Genomic DNA, 17,582 nt, shown 5'->3' with positions numbered 1-17,582 from the left:
TAGGCTAGTCAAAATTTAAGGCACCTGAAAACAGCACGCCAAACTCACTGAAAGATGTAGAATCATCAACACAATTTTCTTATTTTTATTTACTTACAGTTGTTGATGAAAAAAACATTATTATTGCCATTTCATTTCATATTTGTGACAAAAGAGAGCGTGATTTCTGCAGCTGCTAAAATGATTATTCTTCCTGCAGGTATAGATTTGGATTTGTTACATATGGTTTTTATAAGTCAGCTGATAAAAGCTATGCCTTTCAGTGTCTGCACTATGGCAGCTCATTCAGAAACAGTTCTTATGCAACTCCAGTCTGAGTTAGATGTTTGCTGTCTAAGCTGTGGTGCTCTGGTGCTGCAAGTCATGTAGGATTTTAGTTTGTTAGAGATGTTTATTCGACAAGGTAGTTTTACGGAGAAAATGTTGGGATGTTTAAATATAATTTCATATAAAAATGGAGTGAAATTATTGGAAAAGCACACTACTGGTCAAATGTCAATTAACCTGGGAAAAATTGTGAAGGATTAAGGAGAAAAAAATGTGAAGGATCATTTAAGCAAGAATTATCAGAAAATACAGCAGGTTTCTGTGTGGTTGCAATCACTATTTTGCACATTGTAAAGCTTTAACATACAAAGGAATTTCATCAAATCGTGGATGATGAAAAAACGTAGTGAAAGTTGTCAATTGTTTTTTACAGCAATTCAGGTTGACTTTGTATAGGAAAGTTTGCACCTTGTGGTAAATGAAAATATTAAGCAGTGTGTCTTGATTTGGGAATAAGATGCACACTTTTTTAGGCAAAGGGCAATACAGTTTGACAAAAATTTACAAAGATGGTGCCTGGGTAACGTAACTGACGTGTGTAAGTGATCATTTTAGCATCCTTGCGTACTAACTTAGAAAATTATGGTGGGAACCATGTCCAATACCAGGGCGTCCAGCATTACTGCAGCCCACTCAAAAGAACATTAAATAAGGCCATTTTAACAACATGAAACTAGAGAGACTGTTATATCTCAATTATTGGTCTCAGACTTTTATTTATTACTTTGCAGAAGAGAAAAATTTGGAACGTTAAGATATTTGGAATAAAAATCTACTTGATTTTCAAAACCCTAAATCATAATGAGTCCAACTTGTTACTCAAAAGACAGAATTGTTTCAGCTTCGTTCTTGATTAACAGGAAAGAATGATTATAAGACAATGAGTTTACAGTCATTTTTGGTTAAGAATAAAGAATCATTTAATTGTGAATTAGAGTGTGTTGTTGCCTGACCATTCTCTATGTCATATGTACATATCCCGATTAGAAACAAGGAGGTAAGCACACCTGGAATGTGAATAGAATTATCCTCATATGTCCCCACCTGGAATAAACCTATGAAAACCATCCCCATTGGTCATCCATAATCTTAGTTTTTGTATTGGTTTTCTTGGGATTTTTTAATATTTATTTAGATATTAATATAACCATATTTAGTATTAACTTTTGTTTTTACTTTATCATATGCTTTAAGAGTAAATACTGCATCATGAAATGTGCATTGGTTTACAATAAAGTGTAGTTTTCCTGCTGTAGACGGTTTTGCATTGGAATAAACTAAGTCCTCAGAGGCAAAGAACTTGGTAAAGTTAATATCAAAATGCCCCAGCCAGTGTGACTTTTACTGCACAACCCTGGCAGTAGTTTTCCATAGATTCATGCATAATATTGAGGTAGAATTTGGAGGATTAGTGTAAGAGAATCCTTAAGGGGCCAGAAGATTAAAAAACAAAGTTGAGGACTGTTTTAGAAGGTGATGCCCTTCCAGTATTTTTCTCCAAAGCCTCTCCCTACCTTCCCCTCACAAGGTTTCTGATCCTTGTATTATACGTTAAGAAATTCAGCATTTTGGAAGCCACACTTATAATTAATAGTCATATGAAATAGGCTTTCATATCTAGAAAGTGTACAGTTCTGGATTATACATTTCTTTGTATTTTCATTACCTGTTCTTATCTTGCAGTTTGTTTATTTCACTGGTCTGATCCAAAATCTGTTTTTCCAATTTGTTTGTAGATAGGGAATGTTCCAGAAGCTGAAGTTCAAGTCTTGTTGTCTGATTTAATACCTAAATGTAACAAAATAAAATTCCTATTTATTATTTTTTAATTAGATATAAAGTTATCTAAATTATAGGAAAATATAACTAAAATGTTACTTACTTACCCAAGCATCTTAATTTGGCATATTTTTCATTTTCAGAAAAGGCTTGTTGTGCTGGATTATATCAGAGTGTGTTAAACATTTTTTTCATCACGTATTTTGGAAAGGGTTTAATAGTTCTGAACAATGGTGTTTGTGTCAAATAATGTTCATTTTCTTGTTCTGCCATGTTTTACCATTTCACACAGTGAGATAATTGAGAGTATAAAATGGTCATATTTAATATATCGGAAGTTGTTGATAAATGAAACAAGGCTTTTCCTCTGCTCAAGACAAAATGCTGTTTTCACATCTGTCAGTAGACAAAGTGTTCAGAAGTCACATACTTCCATTCTATAAGAACGTAGCTCATTTTTAGCCCAGCATTTCCTTGTTTGTATTCACTTGTTTAGTCTTTCTTTCTTCCCCCCCCCCACCCCGCCTTTTCTATTGCTCTTTTTCCTATTTTAAAAATCATGTAAACCCATCAGGAAGCAAGAACATCAATATGAAGTAGGAGCTCAGTTTTGCTTTGTGGGCCTTTCTGACATAGACCACGTGCGGTATCTCTGTTCCCATTGTGTTCAAACAACTTAAAGAATGAATTCTTTCGCGTTTGGCTGCGTTTTAGCAGGAAGAGTCCATGACTCACATCCTCTGTGTCATGGTTACTCAGGATGTGACATCATGTGTAAGTGTCAGGCAGAATTGTTGCCCAGAATGAGGGTCCTTGAAAGAAGCATTGTTTGCTCGGGGTCTGTGTCATTCATGAAAGCGGCAGCCCAGCCCCACCGTGCAGGTTTAGGGACGGTCTGGTCCTTAGTCAAAGCTGGATGCCTTCATACCATGAGCACTTCTGCACATGAATAAAGGCATTGGCCAACCTCAGGGTGTGATTTAATATTAACACCCGAAATATAGATTTGGCCTACATCTTCTCTGGGCCCAGACATTCTGTGTTGGTTATTGATAGAAGGACCTGGAAACTCGGTCTTTTATTTAGCTCCTAAGAGCTATAAAATGAGTTCAGTGGGGGAGGGGTGGGAGGATGGCGTGTGGGTCCTGACCCACCCAGGACCAGTGGCAATGTTTTCCATCACTTTTCCGAAGGCCTCCAGCTGCAGGTGACTCTAAGTTACCCAGGTCACGTGGTTGTCTGTTCTCTCTGAGTTCTCAGGCCTCCAACCACCCCTCACAGTCTGGTTTAATAGTCTGACACCCTGACAGGCTGGAAGAATCTTCATATCAGAAATTTTCATGTTTGGATTTAACCCATTTCACATAGTAACTACCCAGCAGGTGCCTTAAGTAAGTTGGTATGTAATTCGGCCCCTTGATGTCCTTGCTTGGGCTCTGCCGTCTTAATGTATTCAGTTGGACATTATAGGCTGTTTTCTTTCCAGCCATCTTCCTATTTTCCTGTTATCCTGGATCAGGTGATATCTAGTTTCACAATAGATTGTTTATATCATGTGACCCAACAAAACCTCATTAAATGCTAGTAAGCCTAACTTACACAGGATGGCAAAGATTTACATCATTGCTCTGTATCTTATACTTTTTTATTTCTCTTATCTGAACCATAGGCAATGTTATACTTCCAGGACAGCTTTCTGAAGGGCTTAATTGCTCATCAGTTTTACTACCCAAAGGTGGGATGTGACCTAAACATTACTAATTTATTCTAATAATTGGCAATGGATATGTTGATATATTTACTTTTAGATTTTTGTGTCTTCTCCTTTTTGGATTTTATTACCTCTGGGGATTACAGTTTTCAGTACCTTGTGACCTGTTGTGTAAGATACTTATATTTGTCCTAAACTGCTCTGATGTTATGGAAAGATGTGGTAAGCAAATAACTTCTTATTCTATATTCAGATAAAAATCTTTTATTCTCCTACCACCCCCCTGCTGTTCTCTCTACCTTATCCAGTAGTTCTCAGATAGACAATGAAAGAATGCTGGTGCCCTTCTCAACGTGGGCTTATTACAGTTGGAAGGCTTATCGGTTCCTTTATTTCTTATCCCCTCCTGACTGATGTTTGGCATTTCTTGGTCTTTTAGCTTAAGTAGCACATAAGACTATGTCATGGGGATCGTTTACAATTAAATCTACATTTGTTTGGTTTTTTGGTTTTTTTTTAGCATTATTTATAACTCAGGGTAGGAAGATACTAACTTCATAAGCCTATAAAGAAGCTAGGGTTAGGACCCAGAAGGCCATTTCACCGATGACAAGGCTTGAACTTGAAGCATCTCTGTAAATCCCCCCAGCAGCACTTTTTCCCCACCCGGACTCTTCTTATTGGGTCACATATCGCTTGTCATTCAGCATGGCTCCAGATGAATTTTGTTTTAATGTTTTGCTGTTATTCTTCTAATATTTTCATATTTCATATTCTTCTTTCCTACTACTATTAATTGATAGCTCATGGAATCTTAAAGCTAAAAGGGAACTTGGCAGTCAGTCACCTGGCCAGTCTCCCCATTTCATAGTCACAACCTTGGAGGCCAGGGAAAGCTAGTGCCTTGTTGAGATTTGTGCATCCAGTTAATCATGGAACTCAAGGCTCTGGGCTGATGGCTAAACACTCTCCGTGCCTCAACCACTTCTTCTTACTTTTCTCTTTGCTTCTCTCTCTATAAATTCACACCACAGATTGTACAAACACACACCACAAATTGTTTTGGCAGTTCTGTGAGACTTAGCTTTCATCTTAACTCAAGAGTTAGGGTTAAGCACAAAGCTTCTAGCACTCTGCCTCAGTGCTTTTCATGTCTCAGATGCACAAAAAAGGGAAGGGCTCAGAAATGGAAAGTTTATCTCAAGTCCAGAAAATACCAGTGAGGCAGAGGAACATCTCTCTTGTAGTCAAGTATGAATAACATGAAAATGGTTTGTATGTCCTCGGTAGAAAAAAGGTAATATAACTTCAGTAGTAAAAATGAAAATATATTTCCTGATTTTAAATTTCTATCTAGACACAAATTCTTAATTTCCTATCAATTCATCCTTTTTTCCGCGATCCTCGCGCTTTCTCTGCTTTTCCCTTGTTTCATCAGGTCACGATGTTGCGCTAGTATTTGTCTGGCTGGGCCAGTCTGTGTTTCCTATTTCACGACTTACTTGGGCTTCAACATCAGTTAGCTTCCGGGTCTGCTCTGCGGTTTGATTTAGCAGGTTGGTTCCTATTTCTATCATCACAGCGGTCTGGTTCTGCACTGCGTTCTGTTGTATCTCCACCATTTCCTTCTTCATGTTGTCCTGGATGTAATTCTCAAGCTAGAAGAGAACAAGCGTCAGGAAGACGGTCATGAGTCGAATGATCAGAAACCTTATTCCTAATTAGTTTCCCTGCCTTTTAAAACACCTCTTGGAAGTCTCGTGCCTTGCTCTGACTTCGCAATCTTGCTGGGTTTTTTTTTATCACTAGCAGTAAAAGACAGTGTGATTTTATGTTAATTCAAAATCTGGCAGCTCAGTAACAGCATGTGTGGGAGAGAGACGGTTCAGATAGCCCTAGAAGTGCACACAGGCAAGGGAGGTGGTAAGACCACAGCTCAGAGGTGGGCAGATGGCCGTGCCGTGCGGCAGGAAGGGCCACCAGGATTTCGCTGTGTTGCATCCACGTTACGCAGGAAATGAAAATCTGGTACAAAGAAGCATCACTATTGCTACCACTTTCTAGAATTGTGGTTTCTCAAAATACAGGCTTCAGAAGACTCTCTAAATAGAGTATGAGGAGGGATGCACCTTTGGATTTTCCCTGTAACTCAGGGCCGCGTTCTGCAGAGACCACCCCCCTACCTTCCCTCTTACTGAGGTCATCACACATTAGACCTGTTAAGTTCTCCTAACGTGTGCATTTTTCACGGTTTCGTCATTTTCTCTATCAGGCAGACTTAATCCTAGTCTAGTCTGTTCATTATCTCACATGACCGTCAGGATTGGTTCTTCTCCCATGGACCGAGGGCATGCCTGCTCATTTCAACACTCGCTTACATGCAAGAGCGTCAACAAGCTAATTCACTGCCATGGGTATAGATGCCTATGTCTTTGGCAGTAAAAATATACAGTTAAATACAAATGCAGGGACTTCCCTGGTGGCGCAGTGGTTAAGAATCCACCTGCCAATGCAGGGGACACGGGTTCGATCCCTGGTCCGGGAAGATCCCACACGCCGTGGAGCAACTAAGCCCATACGCCACAACTACTGAGCCCGCAAGCCACAACTACTGAAGCCTGAATGCCTAGAGCCCGTGCTCCGCAACAAGAGATGCCACCACAATGAGAAGCCCGTGCACCGCAACGAAGAGTAGCCCCCGCTCGCCGCAACTAGAGAAAGCCCGCGTGCTGCAATGAAGACCCAACGCAGCCAAAAATAAATTAATTAATTAAAAAAAAAATACAAATGCAGGCCAGCCAGGTGTGTGGGAAGGAACATGTGGGCTTCAGGCTGTGCACACCTGCTCCCCTATTTTCCTTGGACTCTAGGTAAGTCGCTCAACTTTAGGGGGGGCCACAGTGTCCTCGTATATATAATAAGGGTTTCGGTTTGGTCAGAGGAGTGTTTTAAGGATTAATTAAGCTCTGCTTTTAAAGGCATTGTGCATGTATAACTCTAGGTACTTAAAATTTCATTTCCTTTCTTTGTTTTTCTTAATGATCCAATCATGGGAGCCACAATTCCAGTCATTGGTCTGAACTATAAGGTCATGAGGACAGAAACCTTATTTTAATTTTCATTTCTTTTTCACATAGTTATAACTCAAAAAATTTTTTTTATTAAATTGGATACTTGAAAGTTGATTATAAAACTGCTTATTTATAAACAAAATCTGCTAATAGTGCCTTTCTTTACAACTCATGATTCTCTGCAGAGAAACCATTCATAGAGCTAGTCATCAAACCTTATTTCTCCTAAAGTGTTAACCCCTGAGTAATTCTATGCTTCTGCCTATAAGAGTGAGAAAATGGAACGGACAGGGTCGAGTTTCTCCCGACAATCAAGGGCTTCTTTGTTGGTGCAGCTTACACACTGTGTCCTGAGTGGTGGTGCAGGGTCGGGGTTGGTGTGAGAGCTGTAGGGCTACTGTTTCCATGTTGGTTTGCATCGGCTCCATCCCACGCACTGCCCGTCTCCCTCTGTGCTGGTTATCTTGATGGTTCACAGTCACCCCCTGGTTCTCCCTTGGTTTGGGCAGATCAAATATAGCATGAAACCTGACAATTACTAGAATCCTGATCATTTGTAAAATCTTGTAGTTGAAGCCTTTACTTCTTAATATGAGAAGTGGTCAAAATAGAAAAGACCACCGTAGGAAAAAAATCAGGTACTACTACTTGGCAGTCCAACAAACATGTATAATATAGACTTCATATATTCTGGAGCGTGATAACCCTTGTTACCCTTTTATTAACTAGCTGGTACTAACTAGCTCAGGCCTTTTGGCGGTTGTGGTCTTTCTTTCTTAATTCATTGTTTCCTTTTTCCTTTCCCCCGCCTTTTAAAAATTGTAACTTTTTACAATTTAAATACATGATATAAAACAGCTCATGGATAGAAGTTTGTAATTTCTCCTTCCCTCCCTCCCTCCCTCCGTGTCTCCTCCCTCTCTTCCTCTCTCTCTCTCTCTCTCTCTCTCTCTCTCTCTCACTACCATGGGAATAATGGAATTTTTGAGGTTAAAGTTAAAGCTATGTAAGTCATCCAGAAGAGTTGTCTTAGTTACTCTTAACACCCAGCAAAGATAATATTTAGAAAGACTTATTCTGGGAAGTTTCGAACTAGTAAAGATATACTTAAGCTGGGGTTTGGTTTAAGTACATACTCTGAAGTAATAAGTTACAAACTAGTAGAAGTAAGTCTTAATCTTCTTGTTGATTTGAGTACTTAAGAGCTAAATAAAAACGGTTCTATCTTGTTTCGCTCTAAATCGCATAACTCGAAGGGGAAAATGAATCCTTCATCATCCTCAACCCCGACTGTAGAACTAATGAGTCAAATGTGGTTACAATCAACAAGACACATGAGAGGATTGTTTATAATTTGACATTTTAAAGTCAAGTTCCAATTTAAAATTAGACTCAAGAACTTTAAGACATAAAAGACCTAACTTTTTAAAATAAAATTTCTTAACTTTATGGCCACATCTTTCTCTAAGCTTGAAAACAATAGAATATAAATGCTTTTTAAGTCACTATTTTTTCAGCTTTTCAGGATGACGAAGTCTGTGTACGAGTTATGTGTGTGTGAAAGTATATGTGTATGGTATGTTGCGGGGCGGAGGTTAATCTTACACTGAAGCAAGTTACAGATCTGTGTATACACATGATATGTGTATATAGATATTATATATAGTATATACATATATAGTTTCTTTATATAATATGTACAACTAAAAAAAGTAAAATTCTATATGATACTGACCCAATTGCTAACTAATTGAAGTCTTTGAGAGAAAAGTAAAACACAAACAGGAATATCAAGTATTAGATACTTTGCGTTGATTCTCAGCAAGATCTGTGCTTTCACACTTGACGCAGCAAAATTAAATTAAGGTTTTAAGAGAGATGGGTGATATGACAGTTGAGTACTCTAAGAATTAAGAACATACTTAGGGGCTTCCCTGGTGGCGCAGTGGTTGAGAGTCTGCCTGCCAATGCAGGGGACACGGGTTCGAGCCCTGGTCTGGGAAGATCCCACATGCCGCCGAGCAGCTAAGCCCGTGCACCACAACTACTGAGCCTGCGCATCTGGAGCCTGTGCTCCGCAACAAGAGAGGCCACCATAGTGAGAGGCCCGCACACCGCGATGAAGAGTGGCCCCCACTTGCCACAACTAGAGAAAGATCTCGCACAGAAACGAAGACCCAACCCAGCCAAAAAAATAAAAAATTAAATTAAATTTTTAAAAAAATTAAAAAAAAAAAAAAAAAAAAGAACGTACTTAGTCCCAGAAACGGTAGCAGCAGTAACAACCACAGTAACTCTAGTTGATGTTTGTTGGTTGCTTCCATGTCTCAGTTACCGTGTTCATCTCTTTCCATGGACCACAGGTGCCCAGTCTCACATGGGCACTTCTGGACTGGGGTGCCTGGAGCAGACTGGTAGTTCAACCCCGAGGGCACACCGCACTTCCTGCCTTTTAACAGCCAAGAGTGGTACATCCCAAAATTGATGTGAGCGTGCCTTCCAATGTCCAAGCTTCTCAGTGCCTTAAAGAAAAAGATAGACCACCTACCACATAGTTAAGGAAGGAGAGGGGGTCATTTTTACTAATAGAAAAGCCTAGATGTGAAGACTACCAATGATGATTTTTATCTCCTGGGACATGACAAATGGGTATTTTTCACCCCCAAAGACTAGTAGTAATTTTTAGAGAGAAAGGCTCTGAACATTCATTACGTAGTGTGAAAATTGCCCATTTAATGCAGGCTTTCCCTAAATCACTGCATGTGCCTGAGCATACGACCAAATCTAGAAATGAAGCCAGTTTGGCTGATCCACACGGATACATGTGCTTTGAAATTCCCCCATCTCTTGAGGTTGACAAATTAGTTCTTTTCTAGTTTGTTGCCTAAAAACGTCTTTGTTTAGTATCTCCTGTATTTAATTGTCTGCAACTGAAACCCAGAAATCTAGAAATCGGCCCAATGAAAGTTCACTCTAGTATAAGGAGGTCTCAGTACAAGAAAGAATATGAAGCAAATGAGATCTTTCCTCTCGCTGGCAGCGTCCAGCTCCCCCTCTCCTGCAAATGTTTCCCGTCCTTGTTGTTTGCGCTTAGCCACTCTTATCAAAACAGTTCCAAGACACTTGAGCCTCCCCAGGGAGGGATATGGTTCTTTCTCGTTTCACATGGGTGGCTTCACATACTCATATTTTGCAGGAATGTTTGACATTGCCCTCATGTCTGAAGATGATTAGGCAGTGATTCTCATTTGTGGGTCCAAGTGCCTCGGAAAGGTTCCCATTACAAGTTAGAAAGAATTGTGTGGACGTTCATTTTGTCCTCATCTTAATTAATGGTCCAAGCACGCTTCCGTGTGTGGGTCCTTGAGCTCTTTCTGTTTCCTTCGGGTTCAGATGGATTATCCAAACTTAAATGAACCTCGTAAGGCTATTGCTATGCTTATACTTGCATAGATTCTTGCTTGATATTATTTTTTATTCGCTAAAAAGAATTACACCCTAAACACCATCTTTTAAAAGTTGGCCACACATTGAAATTCAAGCAGCCAGAAGAAAATATTTTAACACAACATAGGCATATATATTTTTTTCAATGTAAAATATGTCCTGAGGTTTTTCATTACTCCCCAAACATTTGGAAAGATCAAATTTGACAGGAAAAATAAGTCCATTTACGAAGCAACTGTGGCAGATTGATTACACACTAAAATATTTCCCTGGCTATCTTCCTTTTCACCAAGATTATCATCATCATTTTTTGTACCAAAAGGAAAGTAATCTCGGAATTGGCTGGGGAAAGGAAAACATAGATAGTATACAAAAATCATCCCTAACTTCAAGATTTTGATGTTGGTCCCTTACCAACTATATAGATCCTGGTTGAGAGATCACTTCTACTTAAACAAAGCTCCGTGTCCTGATGCCTTTTAGTTCATTAGGTTTTGTCCATCTGAATAACCTAATTTCCATAGGAAGTTAACAAATAACTTGAGGTTTCATTGGAAACATTTTATTCTATAGCATTTCAATTTGGAAACAAGATACTATAACTGTTGTCTCTTCCACTCACACCCCTTCTCCAAAAAGGATGTTTTTTCCTACCTCACTAATCCCTCCGACTTGATCCCTTCTTCCCACCAAGGTCTGCCCTCCTTTGTCTTCTGGGTTGTGACGCAGCCCCTAACTCTGCTTCCATCCCGCCTGAGAGTCAGGTCGCTGGGTGCAGCTTGATCCCCCTGCAGCTCACGTACTGCACTGCACCTGCTCCCGTGAGGCAAAGCGCAGCGCACACCCTTCTTGGCCTGTGCCCTGTGATCTCCTTGCCTCACGTCCTGTGCTCACCTGCCTCCTGGATGTGCCAGACCACGTAGGCTGCTTCATCCCTCCGGCCTTCGTCTGCGTCTCCTTTGCCAGGAGGCCTTGCCCTTTCTGCAGTCAGATGCTACACCATTGCCCGCTCTCTTCAAAGAGCCCCACGTCCTTGTGTGTTGCGATTTGATATCAAAAACATTTCGTTTTTGTCTCATTGATTTTTAAACCTCCTAATACTACAGGTTTACGTTCTTCTTTGCTTGGGATACAGCAATCCTGAAGCCGCTCTCCAGCCATCCGCACTAGTAACAACGAGCAAAACATTTGCTCCGATAATTAGTTTGGAAATGTGAACGCGAGATCATTAAATCAAAGGATATTCTGTTTGGAAGGCTTATGACCCAATGTTCTTGGTTCCCTGTCATGAGGAAACTAAAACATCTTTGGAGGTCTTCAGACAGAAAAGTGGCAAAACTGGGCTTTCTTCTCCCTCCATATAAGGTTTTGTTTTGTTTTGTTTTGTTTTGTTTTTTAATCTGGACATTTGACTGCCCAAGCAGTTGTGTCCTCAGCAGTGTTTAAGGAGAGATGCAGATGTTAAAGGGGGAAAGGCTGGGAGACGCACGTCTCAGGCAAACCTTTGTCATCTCAGACCTTGCAAGGGACTAGGGGCAAATGCGTTGCTCCACATTTTGGAGATGATGATCAAATACCCCATGAGCTGGGGAGTCTCTCCATGTCCTTTTTGTATTGATGCCATACTTGAATTCATGTCTCCCAGAAGAGCCCATATCAAAGCCACTTGCCTTCCATTCTGGCCCTTTCTGTCCTCTCCAGGGTCCGGCAGACAGGATATAAAGGGAAGCTAGGCCCTGACAGCACAGGTTTTCTGAGTGGTTAGTAAGCACACCTGCTTCTGTCCTCCATAACTGCATGGACCCCACCCCACAGAGGATCATTCAAGCACTTCCTACAACTAATTTGTTCTGACCTAGTTTTCACTTTTTTCTATTTATCATTTGTGAATGACATTCTGTTCTCTGATCCTGTGTCTAGATAACCCCGTTCCGATTTTCACTAGTACAGAGAGACTAGAAGTGTGCCCTGTGCTCACTGTAAACTTGGAAGACGTGATAAGGCAGAGCACCGTAGTCACTAGTTGCTGCCGTACTGAAGTTCATAGCTTGTCCCCCTCCTCCTGGGACAGATAAAGTTGTGAATAATCTGAGTTCACCAGTATATCTGTGCTCCATCAAGTCATATGTCTTTGCTTTTATTTGTGGGCGTAACTATATATTCCTTTTCATTATTTAATTGGGGTTTTTTTTTTTTATCACATACACTATCTCTTTGCCTCTTTGTATGTTGCCCTTACCATCACTCCAAAATCTAAGGAGAAAATGTATTTTTCCCCTCAAAATGTTCCAGTCATTTCCTACTGATGAAAAGGCTATTTTTCATCAATAGCATCCCTTTTAAATTTAGGCAAGCATAATGAGGCTGGTATAGCAACATAAATTTGTTTGGGCATTTCATATAGGAAAAGGGGTCATGTTTTACACAAGATACAGCTCTTAAGTGGGCTCTTAAAGTACATACCTATTTACCCAAATATCTGCTAGGGCTCTGGTTCACAGCACTCACAGATACTTGTAAGTCAAGGAGCAAATAAAATGCAGCAGATGCTGTTAGGTCATATATACACTCATATACAGCAAGGCTAGTTATAGCAATTGACACCTGTAAAATGCCTATCTGTATCTACATCTATATCTTATCTATCTTTCTATGTATATCTATATGTGTATGCTTAATCTCCTTTGATTCTCATGCTGCCTTAGCTTGGGTTTCCCCCAAAGCGGAGCCCGAGACAAAGGCACACATGCAGGAAGTTTACTTGGGAAGTGGTCCCAGGGAGCAGCCTAGGGGGACAGGCGAGGGAAGGTGGGTGGAGGAGGCCGGCACACAAGCGGACACCCTTGACCACCGCGGTGGCATTGGTGACAAATCCCGCAGGACCTTCTGAGGATCCGTAGGAAATGTGTTTCAGAACCTTCCGCCTGGGGCAAGAGAGAGCGCACTCCCATCGCTCGCGGGGCAGGGCGACCCCCGTGCTGTGCTGCAGGGGCCCGCGGGTGCGCCGGCGTCCCCACGGCTGGGGGTCAGGCGGGGAGTGGGCGTCCGGGGGCCTGAAGCCCACTGACCGCTCCCTGTGAGACTGGCTGGCAGGGGGGTCGCCCAGAGGACGGGCCGTGGTCTCCAGATGTTCTGGGGGATCAGGGGCCACCCCCGGGCCTCATTCACAGAGCAGAAACCCCAGGCCGGAGCCCTCCCAGCCTCACCCGCAGCCGCGTGCACCTGACTGTGCTGTGATGGGAGGTGAGGCCAAGGTGAGCGGCTCCAGGCCCCAGGTCGTGTGGGATCACTGGCTTAAAGCTCTGGCATGTGCAGTTTGGTAACGTTGCTGACAGAGCGGCTGTGAAAGCAGCTCTCCTGAAAGTGGCAGTGTTTATAACGGATTGGAGAAAGGGTGGAGCCGGAGACAAAAGCGAGGCCACGATCACCGATCACGTATGCAGAAGGTAGAACATGAGCTTAGCAGGCCAACGCAACTGAGAGGACTTCCCTTCAACCTCAGCAAATGCCCGACGGCACAGAAGACATTCTGCAGGCTCCGTCATTGGGCTGGTGCCTGGGACACTTTGTTCTCAGCCTAGGAGATGCAAGTGATGCTTCCTACAGAGGTAGAAAGGGAACATACGGCTGTTCTCTCGTTTATAAAAGGAACTGAATTGTCAGTTATTACAATGGGAGCCGTTGAAATTCAGCTCTGGGAACGAGATTTGATGAATTTAGATTACAGTATACTGAGGATTTCTTTTTTAATGAAACTAAAGTGTTCTTGCCTCTCTGAAATTAAGGTGCACCGAGAAAAAAATAAGGTAAGTAAATTATTTCAGTGTCTTTCTACGGCAGGCAGAATCTTTGAAACATTATGTGTATATTCATGAACATACATATTTATAAACATGTCCTCAGGTGTGGAGATAAATGTAGATACAGATATATCCATCCATTGTCACCTGGCTCTTGGGTGACAGACCTTCAAAAACTGGTTGGGGAGGAAGGCTTTGGAAATCAATAACATTGTTGAACTTTCTCATTATATGAATGAGGATTCTAGGCCCTGGATCACAGTGTTAGCTGGTAGCGGAGTGACAATTAAAACCCTGGTGACCCAATGCCCAGTCCAGGACTCTTACCACTGCACTGGTGTACCTGTACTTACCTGAAAACTTTGCTACCAAGTGTTAACAATGTTACTTTTTCATTTCTGTGATGAAGTATTCAGATCGCAAAGGTTACTTATGCCTGTCCCATTTCTGCTCTTTCTGTATTCTGTGGGTTTGCAAAAATCCTGGGTAGATTTCTAGGGACAAGATAGTGTGATCGGGCTTCCCTGGTGGCACAGTGGTTGGGGGTCTGCCTGCCAGTGCAGGGGACATGGGTTCGAGCCCTGGCCCGGGAAGATCCCACATGCCGTGGAGCAACGGAGCCCGTGAGCCACGGCTGCTGAGCCCACGTGCCACAATTCCTGAAGCCTGAGCTCTAGAGCCTGCAAGCCACAGCTGCTGAGCCCACGTGCCGCAACTACTGAAGCCTGCGCGCCTGGAGCCCGTGCTCTGCAACAGGAGAAGCCCCGACAGTGAGAAGCCCACACACTGCAACGAAGAGCAGCCCCCACTCACCACAACTAGACAAAGGCCGCACACAGCAACGAAGACCCAACACAGCCAAAAATAAAATCAATAAAATCAATCAATAATTTTTTTAAAAAAATGATAGTGTCATCATCTTTGGAGCAAAAGCAGATTTTTTTTTTTCCTTTTTAACATGAAATAAAGGTACACTGTCACAATTACTATACTAGATGGCTATGAAAGGGAAAAGACTTAAAGAATTTAAGTGATTTTTTTTCTTGAAGATACTTTCAAGACAAACTAGTGTTTTAGAAGGAAGGCAGGAAGCTTGTGTTGTTTCTTTAAAAGAATGGGGGGAGGCGCTGGGAATGCAGATGGGAATGCCTGGGAACTGTCAGAACGGGGCCTTGCACGTCCTGCTGAGCGCGGCACAGCGGAACAGAGCCCAGCCAAGCCCCTCTGCTGCCTTATCTCCTCTGCTAGCACAAGGTGGAGAGAGTTCCAACGGAGAACGCGAGGGTACTACTGGAAGGTGCCCAAAGTACACTCGATCGATTTGCATGAAAACAGCGATAAAGTCTTCCATCCCTTGTATATGATGATGTGCTACTGATGTACCATCAGCAAAAATGTGTTCTTACAGTATTTTCTCGGTACGGCTGGCAGCTCTCCTTTGAACTGTTCGTGTTCTCTTGCCCCAAAACCATTCTGTCTACTTTATGGTGGATTTGAATAAATGGACACAACATGTATGTGTATACTCTCTCCACCGACTGACGTTTCTAAGAGCCGAGTGTGTGTGACGGTGCCTTGTGTGTGGTGAGGAAATGGAGAGCTTCATCCAGCATCACGCTCTAGTCAGACTTGCTGCAGTAACAGTGCTGGGAAATATTTAGACAAGTGTGTTCATTTTGCTTTTCATGTTCATAAAGCTGTAGCTGCAGCTTTTTTAATTTTATGATTGTATAGCAGCTAAAGTTCATGCTTTTCTGAACCATTAAGGAGGGAGAGTTTACCTCATCTAATATATTAGATTATCTCTAATTTGACCTCTGGTTCAGTCCTCTCAAGGGTTTAAAGCTATAAAAGTTTTCATATTTTTACATTTATTTACATAATTCAGTGGCCTGTGTGCGCATACTTTAAGGAATCGTATTACTTGCCGGCGCTTTGCAAAAGCAAAGAAACTTAAAAGTGATCAATCCTTTTTTTAAACTCACATTAGAAATACAGATTATTTGTTTAATTAGGCTATGTTTTGCAGATTACTCTTTAAACTGTAATGCATTTTTAAGCATTTTAACAACTTATTTTAAACCTGATAAACAGAAAAAAAATTTTTTTTCTAATCGAAAACAATGCAACAAAAGCAGAACAATATTCAATGACCAAATTAAGTGGCAAATAGAATAGTACAGCTTTTTTTTTTTTTTACTAATTGTAACTCATCTTTATTTCTTGATCTGAAATTTGATAACTGTATCAAGTATATATCAAAGTATTTACTGTTCACCGATGAAATATTTTGCTAGTCCAGCTGGGACTGCGGTTCACTTTGCAAGGCCATGGGGAAGCTTTACGCATGTCCCCCCTTCTGGCTGTGGCTTGCAGGCCCTCAGAGCTGCGGACGGCTGAAGTTTGGCTCCACAAGAAGAGAACCTCCACCGGGAGCTGCAGATAGTGACTATGACTTCGGACAAATCAGTGACCTTCTAATTATGTCTTCCAAGACCTCCAGACCCAAAATAAGAGTGTCTTGCTACAAAATATATGTTGTATCAATCTTCTCTTTACACAATACCAGTTCTAGGGATGGTGTTGTTTCTGACTCATTTTTAGAGGGAGTTTATTTCTGTCATTTGTTTCAGCGGCATGTCATTCATGTGTAGGGAAGTCACCTTCTCTCCAGTGGTTAAGTAAGAATAGAGATGCAAAGTTTGGCCATAAAGTGAAGATGTCACTTTAAATGCACATTATTATATTTCTACATGGTTAGTTACTTATCACCCTAATTTTTGAATAAAATTTCACTCTAAGAAGGAATCCATTTAAATAGACACCCAGGGACTTCCCTGGTGGCTCAGTGGTTAAGAATCCACCTGCCAATGCAGGGGACACGGGTCTGATCCCTGGTCTGGGAAGATCCCACATGCCACGGAGCAACTACTGAGCCCGTGTGCGCCACAACTACTGAAGCCCATGCGCCTAGAGCCCGTGCTCTGCAACAAGAGAAGCCACCGCAGTGAGAAGCCCGCGCACCACAACGAAGAGTAGCCCCCGCTCACCGCAACTAGAGAAAAGCCCGCGCACAGCAACAAAGACCCAACGCAGCCGAAAATAAATAAGTAAATAAATTTTTAAAATAAATAAATAGGCACCCATATAGATTTACACCTTGTCATAAAATGAACCTTTCTTACATACTAACTTGCTCAATATAAAACCTGTCGAGCTGCCCAAATCATGAGGATTGGGAATGTTTTGTGGCCAAGCCTATGATACCAAATTGAAACTGCTAAATAATATTCCTTTGTGAGCACTTTTCACTGCTTTCTTTCTCACAATAGAGTATTATTTTGACGTGTAAATATTGCTCCCTGGGGACTGGTTTGATGTGTTAGTGCACTACGTCTCAATTTTTTTAAACAACAGATCGCGGGTAAAATTAAACACATCACGGGC

The 17,582-nt window shown here is 41.6% G+C and overlaps 2 protein-coding genes across 6 annotated transcripts in view; one reads left to right on the top strand and one right to left on the bottom strand.

Moving 5' to 3' along the window:
* Positions 1–17,582, top strand: part of MCPH1 (microcephalin 1) — a 297,872-nt gene that overhangs the window by 120,040 nt on the left and 160,250 nt on the right. The window lies entirely within an intron of this gene.
* The window catches only part of ANGPT2 (angiopoietin 2), a 54,508-nt gene that overhangs the window by 19,675 nt on the left and 17,251 nt on the right, over positions 1–17,582 (bottom strand). For all 3 annotated transcript variants that reach the window (XM_059909409.1, XM_059909410.1, XM_059909411.1), the window contains exons 2-3: positions 5,320–5,475; positions 1,994–2,115 (exon numbers count right to left, since the gene is read on the bottom strand). In XM_059909409.1, coding sequence (XP_059765392.1) covers positions 1,994–2,115; positions 5,320–5,475 — 278 coding nt within the window. The remainder of the gene's footprint in view (positions 1–1,993; positions 2,116–5,319; positions 5,476–17,582) is intronic.

This window comes from Balaenoptera ricei, chromosome 21, assembly GCF_028023285.1.
Source record: "Balaenoptera ricei isolate mBalRic1 chromosome 21, mBalRic1.hap2, whole genome shotgun sequence".
Taxonomy (NCBI): domain Eukaryota; kingdom Metazoa; phylum Chordata; class Mammalia; order Artiodactyla; family Balaenopteridae; genus Balaenoptera; species Balaenoptera ricei.
Note: the sequence above shows the minus strand (reverse complement) of the source record. Positions and strands in the feature narration are given on the sequence as shown.